We start from the raw sequence: 16,706 nt of genomic DNA, 5'->3' as shown, positions 1-16,706 counted from the left end.
TGAGGTCCAGAAAATCTGTCCGTGGGGCTTGAGCTTCTGCCAAGAGAAGTTAGGAGGGCCAGGGATAGGCACAGAGGAGGGAGAAGGGGCTTCAAGCTGAGGATGAGGCCTGGAGGTGACAGAGTCCTGGTCCTTTCAGGTGAAAGCAGAGCAGAAGTTGTTGCCCACAGTGTGATCTGTTGAGTCATCAGCAAGGGCCCCACTGCCCTGGTTCGGGTTGACTTGGTGGCTTCCTGCTGGGCACAGAGTGAGCACTGTTTTAGAAAGAGTAATCTGATGTCAGTGGGAGGGATGCATTAAAGAATGATCATGTCACTCACTCCCTGCTTAAAACCATTCAATGCCTGCCTTTTGGCCTTATGATAAAATCCAACCCTTAGCAATGCAGTCAAGGCCCTGCCTGACCTGACCACTTGACCCCTGCTTACCTCTGCAGCCTCATTACCAACCTCCCAACTGGCATGTGAGCTCCACAGTGGAGCTTTGTCAGTTTTGTAACAAAACAGTTGCTCATTGAAAACTCCAGTGCCTAGAACTGTGCCTGGCACATAGCAGATCCTCAGTAAATAGTGGTTGAATGAGTGAGTAAATGAGCACTGGCCACCCAGACTGAGCTCGTTTCACTGTGCCTCTCTCCGTGCACCCCAGCCCATGTCCCCACGGACAGGGCTAACCCCTGCTCACTGCTCAGTGTGGGTTTCAGTGTTGCCTCCCCAGAGTACCTTTCTTGACTCCACCCCTTTCCTGCACCAGATGCTACTGTCTTGTGCCCCCAGAGTGTATTCTACTTTCCCAACTGTAGCACTTACCACACTTCTTTTTTTAACTTCTTTATTTTCTCTGATTACATCACTGAAAATTCTAACTTGACAGAAACATGTAATATAGAAAGTGAAAGTCTCCTGAAGTCTCATCCTACAGAGAGAACTTCTGCTACGAGTCAGTTGTATGTTTCTCATTATTTTTCCATGTGAGATATTTTGTGTGTGTGTGTATATTATATATATATATTTTTAAGTGGTATCACACTGTTGTTGGCACCATCATGCAGTTTGCTCATGCTGTTTTACTTAATAAGTCTTGGACATCTTATATATCAGTAATTAAAGATCTACCCCATTCTCCTTCATGACTGTATACTGAATTTCATTTTATGGATATACCACGATCCACTTAACCAATCCCCCTGCTGATGGACATTTGGGCTCCTTCCAGTTGTTCACAGGTATAAACATAATTCCATAAATATCGTTGTACATAGATCTTTGTGCCTTTGTAGAAATGTTTTTGCAGAAAAATCCTTTAAAGGGTTGTTGCTGAGTCAGAGGGTGTGAACATTTGAAATCACAATAGATATTTCCCTGTTATCCTTTCTGGAGGAACTATACGTCAGCCCCATAGTTCTCAGATTGTGCCCCTCCTCCGGCACCGCCTTGGCTCACAGTGGTCAGTCTGTCCCTGAGATTCAGCTCCATGGAGGTGTAGGTAAGTGTCCCATTGAAAGTGCTAGCACAGTGCCTGGTGCACCGTAGACAATTAATAAATACTTGTTGTTTGAGTGGGTAAAGGAATGAGGGGGTATAGAATGGGTGTGAGAGAAGGCTGTTGTGTTTGGAGAGAGTGAACTGTCAATGGCTCTGAGAGCATGGGCTTGGTGTCCGAAATCTCAGTTGGTGCCTCTTGCCTGTGGGGAAGTCCATTCCCCTCGTCCCCACAGTGTTCCCTCTGCCTCCAAGTTCATGCCTGCTCCTTTTCCCTTCTGCCCTCCAGCTCTGCTTCCTGGGATTCCTTAAAAAACATTTTTCCTTTAGCCATCTCCCCTTTGCCTGGAAACCCTTTCCCCTTTCCAGATGCTGCTCAGAAGCCACTCTCCTGTGAAGCCTGTCCTCTCAGGCAGGGTTGGTACCTCTGTCCAGTGTTCCCACGTGTTGATCAGTGAGAACATTGCCTTCTTTGTTCCTATGTCCTTCTCCCTCTATAGGTGGAGAGCTCTTTCATGGCAAGGGCCTGCCTCCCAGATTTGTGTGTTTACAAGGCCCTCCCTGGATACAAATGATGAATGAATGAACAAATGGATGGACAGGCCCGATTAGAGTCAATGTGGGATATGACTGTGGTTGCATAGGTGTAAATGCTGTAAACCTTGGTTGGGGTGGTGGCTTTGGAAAAGGAAAAGAAGGAGGAACCCAAGGGACTTGGTAGAAGGGGTATGAGGATGAGGGAAGAAGAATCACAAGGTGGGACAGCCCCACCAATATAAGGGGGAAGCCAGAAGGGGAAGCCAGTTTAGGGAGTGGGGAGGGTCATTTGGTCTGGATACACAGAAGGGAGGAGCTGTTGATGGGACCCCAAACCACATGTGCAGACCCAGCTGACAGTGTCAATGTCATGCTTGGAGCTGAGCAAGACACTGCAGCTGCAGACACTCATGGGCTGCCATTGGCCTCAAAATAGAAAAGATGAGCCCTCCAAGGGTAGAGAATAGAGGGCCGAGGTCTGGGTCCTGAATGGGTGACTCCGCCTTCACAGGAGGCAGGAGAAAGGAGGGCCAGCCTAAACCAGAGTGGTCAGCGCAGCACCGGCGTGGTCGTGGAAGCTGAGGGATTTGAGGAAGTCCAGACTGCAGAGGCTGAGGAATAGGAGAAGGAGGCCTCTGACTTTGGAATCAGGCAGTTGAGGGTCTTCAGAGCTGGCTGCTTCTCTGATCAGGAGCCTGGCTGACAGGTAGAGTGTGGAGGACACGGGGAGGAAGCTCAGGTCCAGTGCTGGATCAGGACATTTGTAGGGGAAAGGGAGGGGGCACCCCTGGGACTTGTGAGTCACTTCCCCTCCAGGCAGAGGCCTGAAGGCCTCTGAGAGGGGACTGTGTGCCCGACGGAGATGGAAGGGCATTCTAGTTACTCAGTGGAATTTCCAGCCAGCTGGAGTGGGGTGGAGTAGAGATGCCTTGGATGTTCAGGGAGCAGCTCCTGAGAGGTTTCACAGTTTGGGGAAGATGTAGTATCGTCATGTTGATCCTGCCATACTGGGTAGGGGCATGGGCAGTGGAGGCGGAGATACTGTAGGAGACTTGTAAGAGCACCTCCTGCTCCCCTGGATGGGGAAGGAGCACAGGAGGGGATTTGGGGCTTTTAGGCCCTTTTCCCATGCCACCTGCTTGTCTGACCAGTGTGGGCAGTCCATGCCATACACTTGGAGTCTGCAGGGTGGGAGACAAACTGTGGCACAGAGCTGTGGGCTGGCACACTTGTGCGCTGGGGAATGCCAAGCCTGGTTGTTCCCAAGCCCTGGGAACAGCCTCTCCTGCCCAAACCAAATGAGGAATTGTGGCTGAAAGGGCCCTTCAGATGTGCTCTGGCTATTTATAACCCAGTGAGGGCAGGGATAGGGAAAAACCAGGGACTCAGGGAGCAGGCTGGGTGTGGGGTGGGGCATGCCTGTGTGGAATCCTGTTAGCCCTGAGGCCCAAAGAACCTACTTCAAATCCCTCAGTCCTTGTTTTACCTTTGGTGACAGGGAGGAGCCTGTCACTGGCAAGGACAGGTTCTCTGCTCTAATATAATGGCAGGAGCCCCATCTAGAGCTCAGAGCTTCCATAGACATTTTGGGGGTGTTGAGATAAGAAACCATGTACATTCTTCCCCTCCTCTCTCCTTCTTAATCCCCCCACCCAGCTTGGAGGCTCAGCCAAGGGCCCTGCTGTCAGCTGAGGCACCCAGTGGAAAGGAGAGGCAATGACCCCAAGTGGGCCCAGGGCAGTGCAGAGCTGCCCCTTCGGTGGAACTCATTTCCAAATGAGTTCCACAGAGTTTGACTTGCTCAGTCAGTTGATGGACAGCTCAGACACTGCATCATTAAGAGTCAGGTCCTGGCAACTGTGTACTGGGAGAGAGAATTGTGAGATTTTGAGGGAACCCCTGGCTAGAGACATGTTGAGGGGCTAGTGAGAGATCACAGAGGGGATAGTTTCAGTGGGTCCGGCGCTTCAGGGCCTAATTCAGAGCACAGATATGTTTCATTTAGACTGTTACCATGTTTTTGTTTTTATTTCTTAATGTAATTTATCTGCCATTATTTTGAAATCAAGAGGTATCACCTAAAAGTCCAGATTTCCAGCTTTTCTAGAACAATCTGAGATGGAGCAACTTTAAGCCTGTATTGCCACTAGCAGCTGGAGCTAAGTGGCGGTTTCTTCCGTTCACCCAGGCCCTACCTGGCTCACTTCATTGACTGATCTTACCTGTGGTTGTGAAAGAGCATTTCCGGGGTGTTGTCCCTAAACCCTTCCCCCATAAGCATAGGTGGATGTATGCCTCTGGACTGGGCTAGAGAACAGAATGTGCACTTCACCCCCTGGTTGGACTTAGCGTCTGTAACCGTTGAAGAAATCAAGGGAAGCCGACTGGGAGTGGGCAGGGCTGGTGGTGTTAACCTGGGTTTTGTGTACCCTCACCTACTGGGCTGAGGCCCCTCTTGAGGAAGAAGAGCCCCAAGGTGGTGCTGATCTCAGCAGCGTCTACGCGTAGATGTGGCACCTCCGGCTGTCTGAGGTGGCCTGCAGCATTCCCTGGCTGGCACTTGTGCTTCTGCAGTGGTGCAGCTCAGGGCTCCTCTGTACAAAGCCCTGTTCCTCCAGCCATGGTGGGGATGGAAACTAGGGTTTCTCACCAGCCCTTGGCTTCCCGTCCGCAAAGGTGTCAGAACCTGACACAGAGGTGAGAAGGAGACTCAGGCCTGTGGGGATCCCAAGGTGACCCTGATGTTGGCCCGGGGCGTCCTCCTGGCTGTGCAGGCGGTTGCTCCTCCCCCTGCCTGCTCGCCCGGCTCCGGTGAGGGGCTGTAAATAAAGCCTGCCGCTGGGAAGCAGACCTCCCCCTGCTCCCGGCCCGTCTGCGGCCTCCTCGCCCCTCCTCCGCGCTCCAGAAGCCTCCGCCAGCCGGCTGGCCCGGTGACCGCAGGGAGGGAACGGCTCCACCTCGCAAGTCGTGCATTTCCTGTGTATTAATAGCAAACGCGAACCTCCGAGTCCAGAAAGGGCGGGATTTGTGGGGCGGCAGCGCCGGGGCCCCCGGACCGAGCTCCGGGAGCGGCGGCCGAGGAGCGGGGCCCCGCCTGCGCCCGGGCCGGCGCGCACTGCAGGAAGGGTCGCGGCGGCCGGCAGGGGCGCCTCCTTCTGCTCCGCCGGCGCGCGTCCTCTCCAGTGACAGCCCTGAAATCGCGGCGGCGGCGGCGGAGCTCCCGCCGAGAGGCGGCCCGGGCCGGCGGGGCTGCCTTGAGGACCCGCTTTCCTTTTCTCCGGGTGGGGACGTGCGCGAGGCGGGCCCGCAGCTCCGGCGCTCAGGAGGGCTGGGACGCGGCAGCAGGAAAGGCTCATAATGGAGCCTTTCATCGGGAGCCGGTGGCCAGGTGCCAGGACTGACTCCGGGGAGGCCAGCATGCTGGTGTAGGCCTGCCCTGCACGCTCTTCGCCTCCCTGCCCGCCTGCCTCCCTCCCGAGCGGCGGCGGCAGCAACGGCAGCGGCTGCTGCTGCGAGGACCCTGCTTCCTGTTTGCCCTCCGCGCCTCCGGCTGCCATGGAAGAGGAAGAGGAGGCAATAGGCTTTTTGGACAAGGTTCTGGAGGATGAAGATGTGTTTCTCCTGGAGGAGTGCGAGCTGGGAACCCCGACCAGCCCCGGCTCAGGGTCCCCCTTCCTGGTGGCTGTGAAGGTGGGAATGTGACACACCCTGGATGCTTGTCGGGGGAGGGGGCAGGGCTAGCAGCTCTGGACTGCCGAAGATGTGTGCGGGCCCAAATGGCTGTTTTGTGCGCAAACCTCATGGCTGAGTGGAAGCACCTAACTCGGTCTGAGAGGGGCTGGCGCATGCCTGCGAGGGGATGCGAGGGGCTGTGCTCTCCGACAGCTGTTCCTGGGGGAGAGAGGCGGTGCCTGCCTCCTCCCCTTGGACCAGTTGTCCTCAGGGGGAGTGGCTGCTGTCTTTCCCCAGGCCAGCTGTGCTGGGGGCTTTCTCTGGCAGTGACGTGAGTCACCTGGTAGGAACGCCAGTGGTGTGAGCCTGCTGCCCCAGAGGAGCAGGCTGACTTGAAAGAAGGCCATCATTTACTGTTTCCATGGCAACAGCAGGATACTGTGGACTTACAAAGTTAGGCCAAGGGGGCCATTCTCTTCCTTGCAAGGAGACTAGGTGAATGTGCACTAGGGTAAAGGCTCATTTGGAGAGTCACTGAGCTTCCTTGAAGGAAAAATTGTATCAGTTGAAGAGGGGGAGGTAACAGCTGGCTTTGAGGCAGGAGCCAGGTGGGTAGGCACTTTTCCCAAGGTGGGCACAGGCAGGAAGTAACTGCTGGACCCCAGCCCACCCACTGTGGAGCTTTGAGCGAATGAGCAGCAATGGCCCTGTCCTGTCATAGCTGTTGCCTTGAAGGTAGAGCAGGAGGGAGTAGTTACATCAATCCCCTTCTCTCTTCAGCTCCTTCCCAGGGGTGTGGCCTCCTTGAAAGCACACCTTCTTCCTGTCTCTCTGCTAGGCCCCCTGCTAGAGCTCTACCCCCAGCCTTTTGCTCACGTCCTCTCTGTTCTGTGGCTAGAAGAGGGGGCCAGTGGGAATGTATGGCAGGGCGTTGGCAGGCTGCAAGCCAGGCTGCCCAACAGAGGCCCATGTGTGGGCACTCGGGGAACCCCGCACCCTAGAGGGTGTGGTGCACAGGGCATTGCTGTGGGTGGGAGACGATCACCAATCCTGTCTTGGCCTCTTTGTCCCCCCTGTGAGATGGGGATCACAGCCCTGCCCTGCCCACACTACAGTGTGGTTCCGAGGAGGAGCTAATGGGGCTAAACATAGACTGCAGCCGCATCGTAGATGGCTGGTGCGTGGAGTCTGGGTGGAGCAGTAGCTGCTGGCCTGGGTGTGGGGCACAGAGAAGCTCTAATGGGAGGCTAGCAGTGACTAGGGTTCAAGCCCAGGCTCTTTCATCTGGTGCTAGCTCAGAGCACGGCAGCCCACAAAGGCCTCAGCACATAAGGTGTGACCAGCTTCCCCACCAGGAACAGGAAGGGGAAAAGTCTGGTTATGAACCAAGAGCGCTGGCTGGGAGCTTAGTAGAGTATGGGACAGCAGGTAATTGGGGTTCCTGATGAGCTTCCTCTGAGAAACCCTCCCCAGCACAGATGAGGTCCCGCAAATATGCTGCCTTATGGGTCCACTCTTATTCTGGACTCTGGCTTTTGCCTCAGTATTAGCCCATGATTCATTATGCTTGGAATTCTAGACATGCCTCCTTGAGGGTGTCCTGTTCTAAGGGCAAGGGCCATGTTGTATTCATTGCTGAACACTATATGGGGCTGGTGCGTGGCTGGTACCCAGTGAATTTGTAGAATAAGTGAGGCTCGATGGGGCCTGCAAAGGGTGTATACCATGTCCCTGGCTTATTCCATGAAAGCTTTATTCCAAGGATGCAGCACATGGGCACCAAGGGGACCTTGGCACACATCATACCTAAAAACACTGCTCCTCCCAGACACCTGTCAGCACGTAAAGTCTTCCCTTCTGCCTTGATGCCTCGGTGTTCCTAGATTTGTCTCCATGGGGGATGGAGTCTTTCCTGAGTGTTAGGGAATTCCAAGTCCACTCACTCATTCTCAACACCTCTAGGATATCCTCTGCTGCCGCCAAGCTTGGCCATCTTAAGGGGAGAAGACAAGCAAGGTGACTACAGAGAGGTGGGAAGAAAGCTCATTGATTCATTCCACAAACACTGCCAGGTTTTGTTCTTTCCGAAGCACTGTGCTTGGCAGTGGGGAGGAGACGAGATGAACGAAGCATGCTCCTTTCTCACAGAGTTCACAGCTCAGGGCAAGGAGGCAGGTACACAGATAATAGGAATATAATAAGGAAGTAGTCAGGGCCACAAGAAGAATTCTGATAAAAGGGTAATTCAGAAGAGGAGTGACCACTTCCAATTGAGTCAGGACTGGACTGGGTGCATGTGCATGTGTGTGCATGCACATGTGTGTGCTCAAGGGGCATTTCTGGAGGGTGCATTCTGGTCCTGAGCTGGGGGTGACCTTGGCCCACTCTTACAAGGCAGACTTTTCTTGGCAGCTGGTAGGAATCCAAGGCAGTTCTCTCTTTGCTATTACTTTACTTCAGGAGTACTTACCTTAAACATTAGTTGTGTTCTGAGCATGTGTCCAAATGCCATTCCTATAAATCAATCCTTTTTTCAGTGTAAATGCCAAGATGCCTCATCTTTTTGAGTGACAGATGTTAAGATGGCAGCGGTTCCCTCCAGAGCTGGAGCTTGCTGCATCTTTCCACCCAGACTTCCCTTTGGGGAGTTAATGATCTATAAACCAACAATTATGGGAATCCTGATAAGAGCATCACTTTCCAGCTGTAAAGTGTTGTATACTTCCCCAAAATCTTTCATACAATTTTATTTAAAGGTACCTAGGGCTGATAGGGGCCTTACTTTATAAAAGCTGCTGTTTGAAGGAACTCATTTGTCAGGAATAAAAATCTGTTTGTAATATAGATTAACACTTTAGGGTTCCTCTGTGCCAGTTTTGAATGGATTGTCTACACCTGTATTTCTGTTTCATCTACCCAAGTCTCTTTTCCCTCTGTGGGTGTGATGGTTACGCCCGTGTCCCCCACTTGGTTGTTTTCCAAAGTGTGGGCCACATTTGTGATGATCTGAGATCTGACTTTAGGTTGCACCTGGGTATATATTTTGCACTTTAGTAGTTAGGTATACATTTTAGTGTATATTAGAAAATATTTGCACATCTTATGATTTCAAATGTAATGCTAGGGATAAGGCTGTGCTTTTAGAAGTCAGTGGTGGTAACAAACAATATTAAGTGAATTATAGTGCAGGTAGTGTGTGAGTGTGATAATACTATAAAGGGGGGATATGAATGACTCAAGTTTGCAAACATTGCAGGACCACATGGGGCCTGCTTATAGCTTCAGACAGCAAAGAACCTAGAATAAAAGGATCCACCCTTCAGGAGGGTAGGGCAGCTAGAATTTGGGCTTCATCCCCCAGAAGTTGCCCCTGTCCTCTCTGCTCTAAGTTTTGCTGAGGAAATAGCTAAAAGAGAGCTCCTCGCTATCAAGCCCTGGGGAGAAGAGAGAATGGCTGGATGTCTCTGCATTGTCCCAGCTCAAAGAGGGACCAGCTCTCCTGAGGCTAGTACTTGGAATGGGCACAGCCCCTAGATTCAATGTCATCTACTCTGAGTGGATCCTGCTGGGTGCTTCTTGCAAACTGGTGCGGTGCATGGGCTGATTTCTGCCATCTTTGGAGCCACTTGGCTCTGAATCACTGGAGGCTCTGCCTGTTGAGTCCTCACAGTTGTCTTAGAGGAGGTCAAGGCTCTGAATGGGTTGTGTTTTGGCTTGGCCTAGAACCAAGCCTTTGGAGCTTTTATTTAGCCTCCAAACTCTGTAGAAGACCAGGCCAGAGCTGGCTAAACCTTCCTTATGTTTATTGGCCCTACCAGAGTGACTTGACCTTTTGGATTTGGGGGCCTCAAGCTAACAGTTTCAGCCTAACAGATTGTGTAAAATGCTGGGAATGAACCAGCCCACCATGGCTGCGTTTCATAAGCTCCGCTTGGGGAGGAAGTGGAGGCTGCACTCAGAAGGCAGCTTCCCTGTGCTGAGGGTCAGGCAGGCAGCATGGCCTAGTCTGTGGAGGCCCTGAACTCCTCAGCAAACTCACCCCAGGGGTTCCAGGATGTGGGCACCACCTCTGCTGGGCTCTTTGGGGGAAGAGACTGTCGCCCTCATGTTTGTATTTGTATTCCCAGTACCCAGCACATAGTGGCACATAGTGGGGAATGGGGAATGTTGAGCCCTGGTATTTTTTGAGACAGGAAAAGCCCCACATGGATTGAAGGAACAACTGTGAATTTTCAGATAATTCTAAATGAGGAACATGTGGGGTCTGAGGAAAGCAAAGCAAAGATGGAAGAGATTTTTGGTGGTAACTGAGAACAGGCTTCCTGGTGGTAAACTGCGCAGAATTTAATTTTGCATCCTCTCTCTATCATCTGCACCAACACTTCAGAGTGAAAGTAGCCCAGAGTGGGGATGCTTAGGGATGACTATTAGTTGCCTCCTGGGGGGCTCTTTGAAGATTGCACTCTGAGGTTGAAGTCCTTGGAGAAGAGGGTTTTGCTGAAATGGGCTGTCACAGGGCCTGGTCTGTGCTCATTGCCAGAGTGGATGAAAGCTGGCAGGGGCTGAATATCACCAGGTCTTCACCCAGTCCTAGTCCAACCAGCTCTACAGTTAAACTCACAGTTTGCCCCAAGTGACTTCCTTTAGAGGATATTGCCAGACCAACATGGAGGGTGAGTTCCCTTCTCAGGCCTGGGAAGCAACAGGGTTTGTATGATGTGAGGGAGGCCACCCCGGGTCTGACCTTGAGGGACTGGGGCTGTGGGACCTGCTCCCAGCTCTGATCTTGTTCCTGGGAGGGTGTGCTGCGTGCCTGTAATGTGGACAGACCCAGGTAGCTGCTGGTTTCCATTCTGTGCCTCGGGGTAATGATAACCCTGTCCAGACTCTGGGATTCCTATGAGGTAATAATCCATGGAAAGCGCTTAGAACAGTGCCTGGTACTGGTGAAGTCATCAATAAATATCTCTTATCCTTCCCTAAAGCTTGGCATCCCTACTGGTTTTTTAATGCTGAAACAAATTTCCTCACATTTCAGTGGCTTAAAACAAAACAAATTTATTCTCTTACACACCAGTCTAAAAGGGTCAGCAGGGCTGCATTCCTTCTGGAAGAGAATCGGTTTCCGTGCCTTTTCCAGCTTCTAGAGAACCCCCATATTTCTTGGCTCATGGCCCCATCCTGTCTTCAGAGCCAACAGGTAGCATCTTCCAGTGCTGCGGTCCATCTCCCCGTCCACTCCTCTCCTGTGGCCACTTAGCCGTTTTCCTGACTCTGACCCTCTTGCCTCCCTCTCGTAAGGACCTTTGTGATTACATAGGGCCCACCTGGATAATCCAGGACGATCTCGCCATCCAAAAATCCTTAACTAATCATGTCCACAAGCTCCTTTTGCTCTGTACGGTAACATTCACAGGTTTGGGGGCCTAGGGTGTGGACATCTTTGGGAGGACATCGTTTTTCTATCACAGGGTCAGGTAACATCTCAGACACCCTGGGGGCAGTAGCCTCCAGCACAGATCTGCTAACTGGGTTGCTAATGAAAGGCCAAGGATTAAGTCCCTCACTTGGGGAAGGGGCGGGAAAGCCTGTGGGAACCTGCCGGGCGGGTCGTGCACCTGCAGGACAGCAGCTCTTCTCTGGACTTAGGGAATTTCTGACAGCTTCATATACTCTCCCTGCCTAAGCTAAGGATGTTCGATGCCTAGAGAGGGACCTGTTTGAGATTCCAGGTAAGCATTGGATGTTGAAAAAGGAACAGGAGAGTGAGGAAATCATTAGAGCAGTGGAAGAGCACAGAATTTGGTGTTGGAGAACTCGGGCAGACTCCCAGCTCTGCGGCTGCCTGGCTGTGTGACCCTGGGCTAGTCCCTTCCCTCTTTTAAGTCTTGTTTTTTTTTGTTTCTGTTTGTATAATGGAAACATATAGTACCCACTTCAGTGATGTATTTGAGGGTTAAATGAGAGTGGAAAGAATTTGCAAGGCCTACTACATGTTAGGTGCCACATATTAGGGGTACCATGTGCTTCTGGGCTTCAGGGACGTGCAGATGAAGGTGATGCAAGTGCTTCAGAGGCCCTACAAAGTCACTGGTGGGTAAGAGTGTGTGCGTCGGGTATGAGGGTTAGTGCCAGAGGCTGACAGGAGGGCTGACACTGTAGGTCAGAGATTTCAGCTGTGCCTTCAGGGAGAGGTGGGATTTAGACAAGACCAGACCCAGGTGGGAGGAGGCATTTTAGGCAGTAGGGTTAGCAAGAGACAAAAGATCAGAGGCCTGAACGCTGCTGTCATGATGGGAAGCCAAAAAGGTCCAGTGGCTGTGGGGGAGACTGGAAGGGCAAGGAGAGGCACTAGGAGCCACTAAGCATGCTTAAGAATAAGCCAGACCCCAGCCAGATCACAGTTTATAGTCAAATGTTTATATTAACTTTAAAAATATATATATCTTTCTCCCACTAGATAAGCCACATGAGAATAGGACCTATTGTATGCTTACTTCCCATTGTACCTACAGGGTCTGGTGGGCATTCAGTAAATATTTGTTGAATGAATAAATAAGTGAACAAATAACGTAATTGAATCCTGCAAATATCACGTTTTGCAGTATTAAATCTTTGACAAGCGTCAGGTGTAAGGTGGCATTCTCAGAAAACTGATCTGGCTCTGGTGCATGGAGGGGAGGGAGGAGAGAGAGGTAGAGATCAGTCAGAACAATCAGATGGCAGAGTCGGGTGTTGTGGGCCTTGACACAGCAGAGAAGAGAGGTGGAACAAAAGGGAGGAGTCCTTGTAAGAGATTAGCCAGATGGGCATTCAAGGCTACATGGGGCCTGGTCTCCACCATAGAGAAAGAATTCTGGAGTGAGGAGGAGGCTGGTTGGGGTCTGTGCCTTGCACAATGAGGCAGTCAGGAAATGTTGCGGAGTACAGGGGTAAGGGTGAGGGCCCCACCACCAGTACCTTTTGCTGTGAAATTGAGCCCTCTGGTACAGGAAGGTATGGTCAGAGGTATGGCTAGAAGGCCACAAAGCTGAGACTCCCGTGACCACTTCCATCCCATTCTCTCTACCCTCCTCTCAGTTTATGCATCGCCTCCTCGGGGAGCCTCCTCTGACCCCTGCTGCGCCCCCCATGTGACCATGGCCTGCCTCAATCATGACTGATTTCTCATCTTAACTGTCTGTGTTCTCCCATTAAACTGCCCTTGCTACGGAGGCCAGTGCTCTGTTATCTTGTTCACTATTACAAGGTTGAATAGGTGGATGGATGGATATCAAATAAGGGAATATGGAAAAAAGGGGCAGGAGAGAAACAGCAAGATGTTAGCAGTAGGAATATGGGTGATCGTTTTTCCTCTTATATTTCTATATTTTCCAGATTTTCTATAATAAGTATATTTGGTTTTTATCCCCTACAAAAGTGTTAGTTAAAAAAGGGAAAAAAGGCAAGAAAACGGGCCACTCAGGATTTTGGCCTCCTTCCTCATGAGCTATTCGCTTTTGGTTCATTTTTGTACAGGTGGAAGCAGGGAAAGGCTTGGAGATGAGGAAGCTGGTTCTCTCGGGGTTCCTGGCCAGCGAAGAGATCTACATTAACCAGCTGGAAGCCCTGTTGCTGGTGAGTACATGCTCTGGGGCCTTCTGGTCCCGCCGTCAGACAGTGTATTGCTCCCAAACTGCTTTTGGAATTGGAGGGGCACAGGGACCTGGACCAATCCCTCCCTGTGGGCAGAGTCTGTGGGACTGCTCTGCTTACAGCTTGGCGTTGGGCCACGAGGGTCATTGCCAGGAAGGGCCTGTGCCTCTCCGCACAGACCCTCCAGTGCCTGCTCTGGGAAAGGCAGGAGAAGTGCACCAGATTGGGGATAGCAAACGCTCCCATTGTTCATGACCACAGCACAGGCATTACTAATCAATCACAGTACTCTGTCCAGTTGGGAGCCTAGCCTCCAACCTCCCCACTCCTCTAGGCAGTCTCTACCAATCAATCAAGTCGAGCCCTCTCGGTCTCCTGGTCCCAGTCCTTCCTCCTTCCTGGAATAGTGAACCATTCCTGCCGTCCCAAAGCCCTGTGGCAGGAAATGTGAGGTGGGGGTGCTGTGTGTGTCATTTTGGAAAGCATCATAACTCTGAGGCCTTTGATCAACCCCAACCCTCTGTGAAGTGCCTCCGTTTCTCTCCAAGGTAAAGGCATTGTTGTGAGACTCAGACTGGGAGGGGAATGTTAAGGTGTTTTCAGAAGGTAAAAGCACTGCACAGATGAAAGATGTTTCTGTCTTTGAAGAAAGTGCTTATGAGATGTGTCTGGATATTATGCAGAGTGATTGTGGCATGTAAAATTCTTTCCCCTGGGGGTTTTGCAGTCTGAGACCTAAGATGATTATCAGAAAAAAAAAGGAATAAGAAACATAGATGTAGATGAGTAGGAACTTGTTCTTACAAGAATTGTGAGATGCACCTTTAGGTACTTGCTGTTAGGTGAGAGATGGTCACACAGTGTCCCAGGGAACTTGGCATTTATTACCCAAGGAATAACCATCAAGATGTGCAGATACTTTGAGACACACTGGGCTGTCTGCAGTAGATCTCAACCCTGGGAATTTATTGGTATGCACAGCAATGTTTCTCAAGAGAGGAACAGTGTGGCGGACAGACAAGGCCTTCCGTCTGGGGCCAGAACAAGGGCAAGACTTGACTCTGCCTTTAATAGGAGATTTCTTGCACTGTTTTTCAAAATGTGCATCTTGATCCATTAGTGGGTTGTGAAATCAGCATTTTAAAACTAATGAGAAAGAAAATGTCAGTGCCCCTCACACATAGTAAGAGTAAGAACTATTTCAGGAAACTTAACAGTTTGTTGCATACACACATATATACTGGGCCATGCTATTTCTTACTTGTGTTGTGGAGCATAAACCACTGGCTTTGGGCAAGCCATGCATAATCTCTGAGTCTCAGTTTCCTCCTCTGAAGATGAGACTAGTACCATTATCTTCTCTCTCTTCTTTATGGGGTTGAGAAGAACAGGCAGTCCTTTTTGGAGCCTGGTATAATGCCAGGTACTTAGGCACTCAAGTATTAGCTGAAGGAAGGAGACAGGCAGATGATCAGCCAGAGCAAGTGAAGTACACCTTATAAACTATAAACTGTACCAAAATAAGGGGGCGGAGCTGTCATTACTAAAAGGATGTGTGTGTGAAAGTTCAGAGGATAGGAAGCAGCCTGCTGGCTTTGTATCACCTCTGGACTGTTCACTAGCTCTAGACTTTCAGTAGATTAATGAACCTTTGTGCCTCATTTTCTGCAAATTTCATCTGCAAATTGGGTATACTAATACTAGTACTCTCTTCCCAGAGCTGTTATGTGAGGACTAGATGAATTTGTATGTGAAGATCTTAGAACAGAGCTTAAGTGTTAGTTGATACTGTTACTTACATCATTTGCTGGGAGAGAGCTGCAGGTTAGGGCTCATTTATTTATGTCACACAGCCTTTCCCTAAAGGAAGGGGAGGTGCACATCCTCAACAGAGGCACCCACCAACTTGCCTCCTCATCTGTCATTGGGCCTAATTTGAGTTTCTGTTTGTCCTGGCACAGACAGCAACAGAGGTAGGGGCCAAGACACTCCCTTCCCTGCCACACCTTTCTAACAGCTCATGCCCCAAAGGCAAGAGCTGTCAGGCTGAGGCCCCAGTCCTGAGACTTGTAGGCCAGGGTGAGCAGGGGAGGGAGAGGAGGGGAGAAGGACTAACAAGGAGGCCAGATCAGTGGCTGGAGGGCCCCAGGAAAAGGGGACAGGATCTTCCAACAGCCACAGCCTCAGATGATAAGCCTCAGAGATAAGGAATCAAGCCCTCCCCCTCTAGTCCCAGCTGCCCAGGATCTAAGCTCCTTGAGGGTGATCTGCAAAGGGGTTCAGAGGAAAAGAAAAATCTCTCCTGTCTGTGCTCCTTCCCCTTCCCAGATCTGCTGCTCATCATCCCGCTCCCATTCCCATAGCCATGCCCCTAACATTTGACTGTTCTCAGCTTAACACTTCCTGATATGCAAATAGCTGGGTGTGTGTGTACCTAAGGCCGTGTACATACTCAGGCGCAGATAAGGATGCCACACCGGAGCCTCTGGGTTGCCGCTTAGTAATCTTCTGGAACTCTCCAGGTTCCTGGTGGGCTCAGATTACAAGTGAAGTGGGTCTGGGAGCCTGGGCTGAGGTGGGGGGTGGAGGATGGGAGACAAACCAAACGCACTTACTTCTGCATCTCCTGAAATGCATGTAATTCTGAATCTGCCGACTGTGGGAAATGAGAGAAATGAACCCAGGGTACTGCACCATCCCCTACAAATACCTCCCACCACTGGGCCTTGATGGCCCTACTCTTAGACTCTCATTCTGACAGTCTGCTTTGTTCTCAGGTTCCTTATCTGTAAAACAGGTTAATGATGCCTGCCTTCCTGAGCTCAGGAGAAGTGAGTGATATGTTAGCAGCCTCCAGGCCTACTGGGATAGGAGGTGGAGGAAGTGGGCAGCTTTCTTTGCTGTTTTGAAAGGCAAGTTGATGGCGGCAGAGCAGACAAAGGGCTGTGTGAAATCCCACTATGGGTTAGAAGCTGCCTGGCCTGTCTTCCTGAGAAGCACTTCGTGGGAAATTGAAAGCCAGTGTTGACTCTCCATGAGGCCACTCAGGGATCCGGTCTAAGAATCCGCTTCTGCCCTGGTAAAATGGAGAGCTGGAGCCAGCCTTGCTCTCTGCAGCAGGATTCTGGGAGCAGGGCGGAGGGAACCAGTATGAGAGCCCTGTGGCAGAAGAGCAGTGCTGGGTCACAGCTCAGTGTAGGGCTGCCTTTGCCTCACAGGCCTGCATTCAGGGCTTCACCAGATAAAAATAACTGCCTCCAAGGGTCTCTGGTCAGCTGGGGACACACACCGGGCACTTTCCCCTCCCCCCAAGTGATATCAGGACTGAGACCAGAAGTCCCAGCTTTGTCCTGGGAACTGTCTGGTGCCCAGCAGGAGTGC

At 51.2% G+C, this 16,706-nt stretch overlaps 1 protein-coding gene across 3 annotated transcripts in view; it reads left to right on the top strand.

Moving 5' to 3' along the window:
• Positions 1–16,706, top strand: part of ABR (ABR activator of RhoGEF and GTPase) — a 168,719-nt gene that overhangs the window by 87,010 nt on the left and 65,003 nt on the right. For 2 of the 3 annotated variants that reach the window (XM_036906235.2, XM_036906236.2), the window contains exon 3: positions 13,209–13,307. In XM_036906235.2, coding sequence (XP_036762130.1) covers positions 13,209–13,307 — 99 coding nt within the window. Of the gene's footprint in view, positions 1–5,131; positions 5,709–13,208; positions 13,308–16,706 lie in introns of those variants that run through there. The other variant, XM_036906237.2, reaches the window with a different exon arrangement.

Source organism: Manis pentadactyla, chromosome 4, assembly GCF_030020395.1.
Source record: "Manis pentadactyla isolate mManPen7 chromosome 4, mManPen7.hap1, whole genome shotgun sequence".
NCBI lineage: Eukaryota > Metazoa > Chordata > Mammalia > Pholidota > Manidae > Manis > Manis pentadactyla.
The sequence above is the reverse complement of the archived record's forward strand: the minus strand, read 5'-3'. Positions and strand labels throughout refer to the sequence as shown.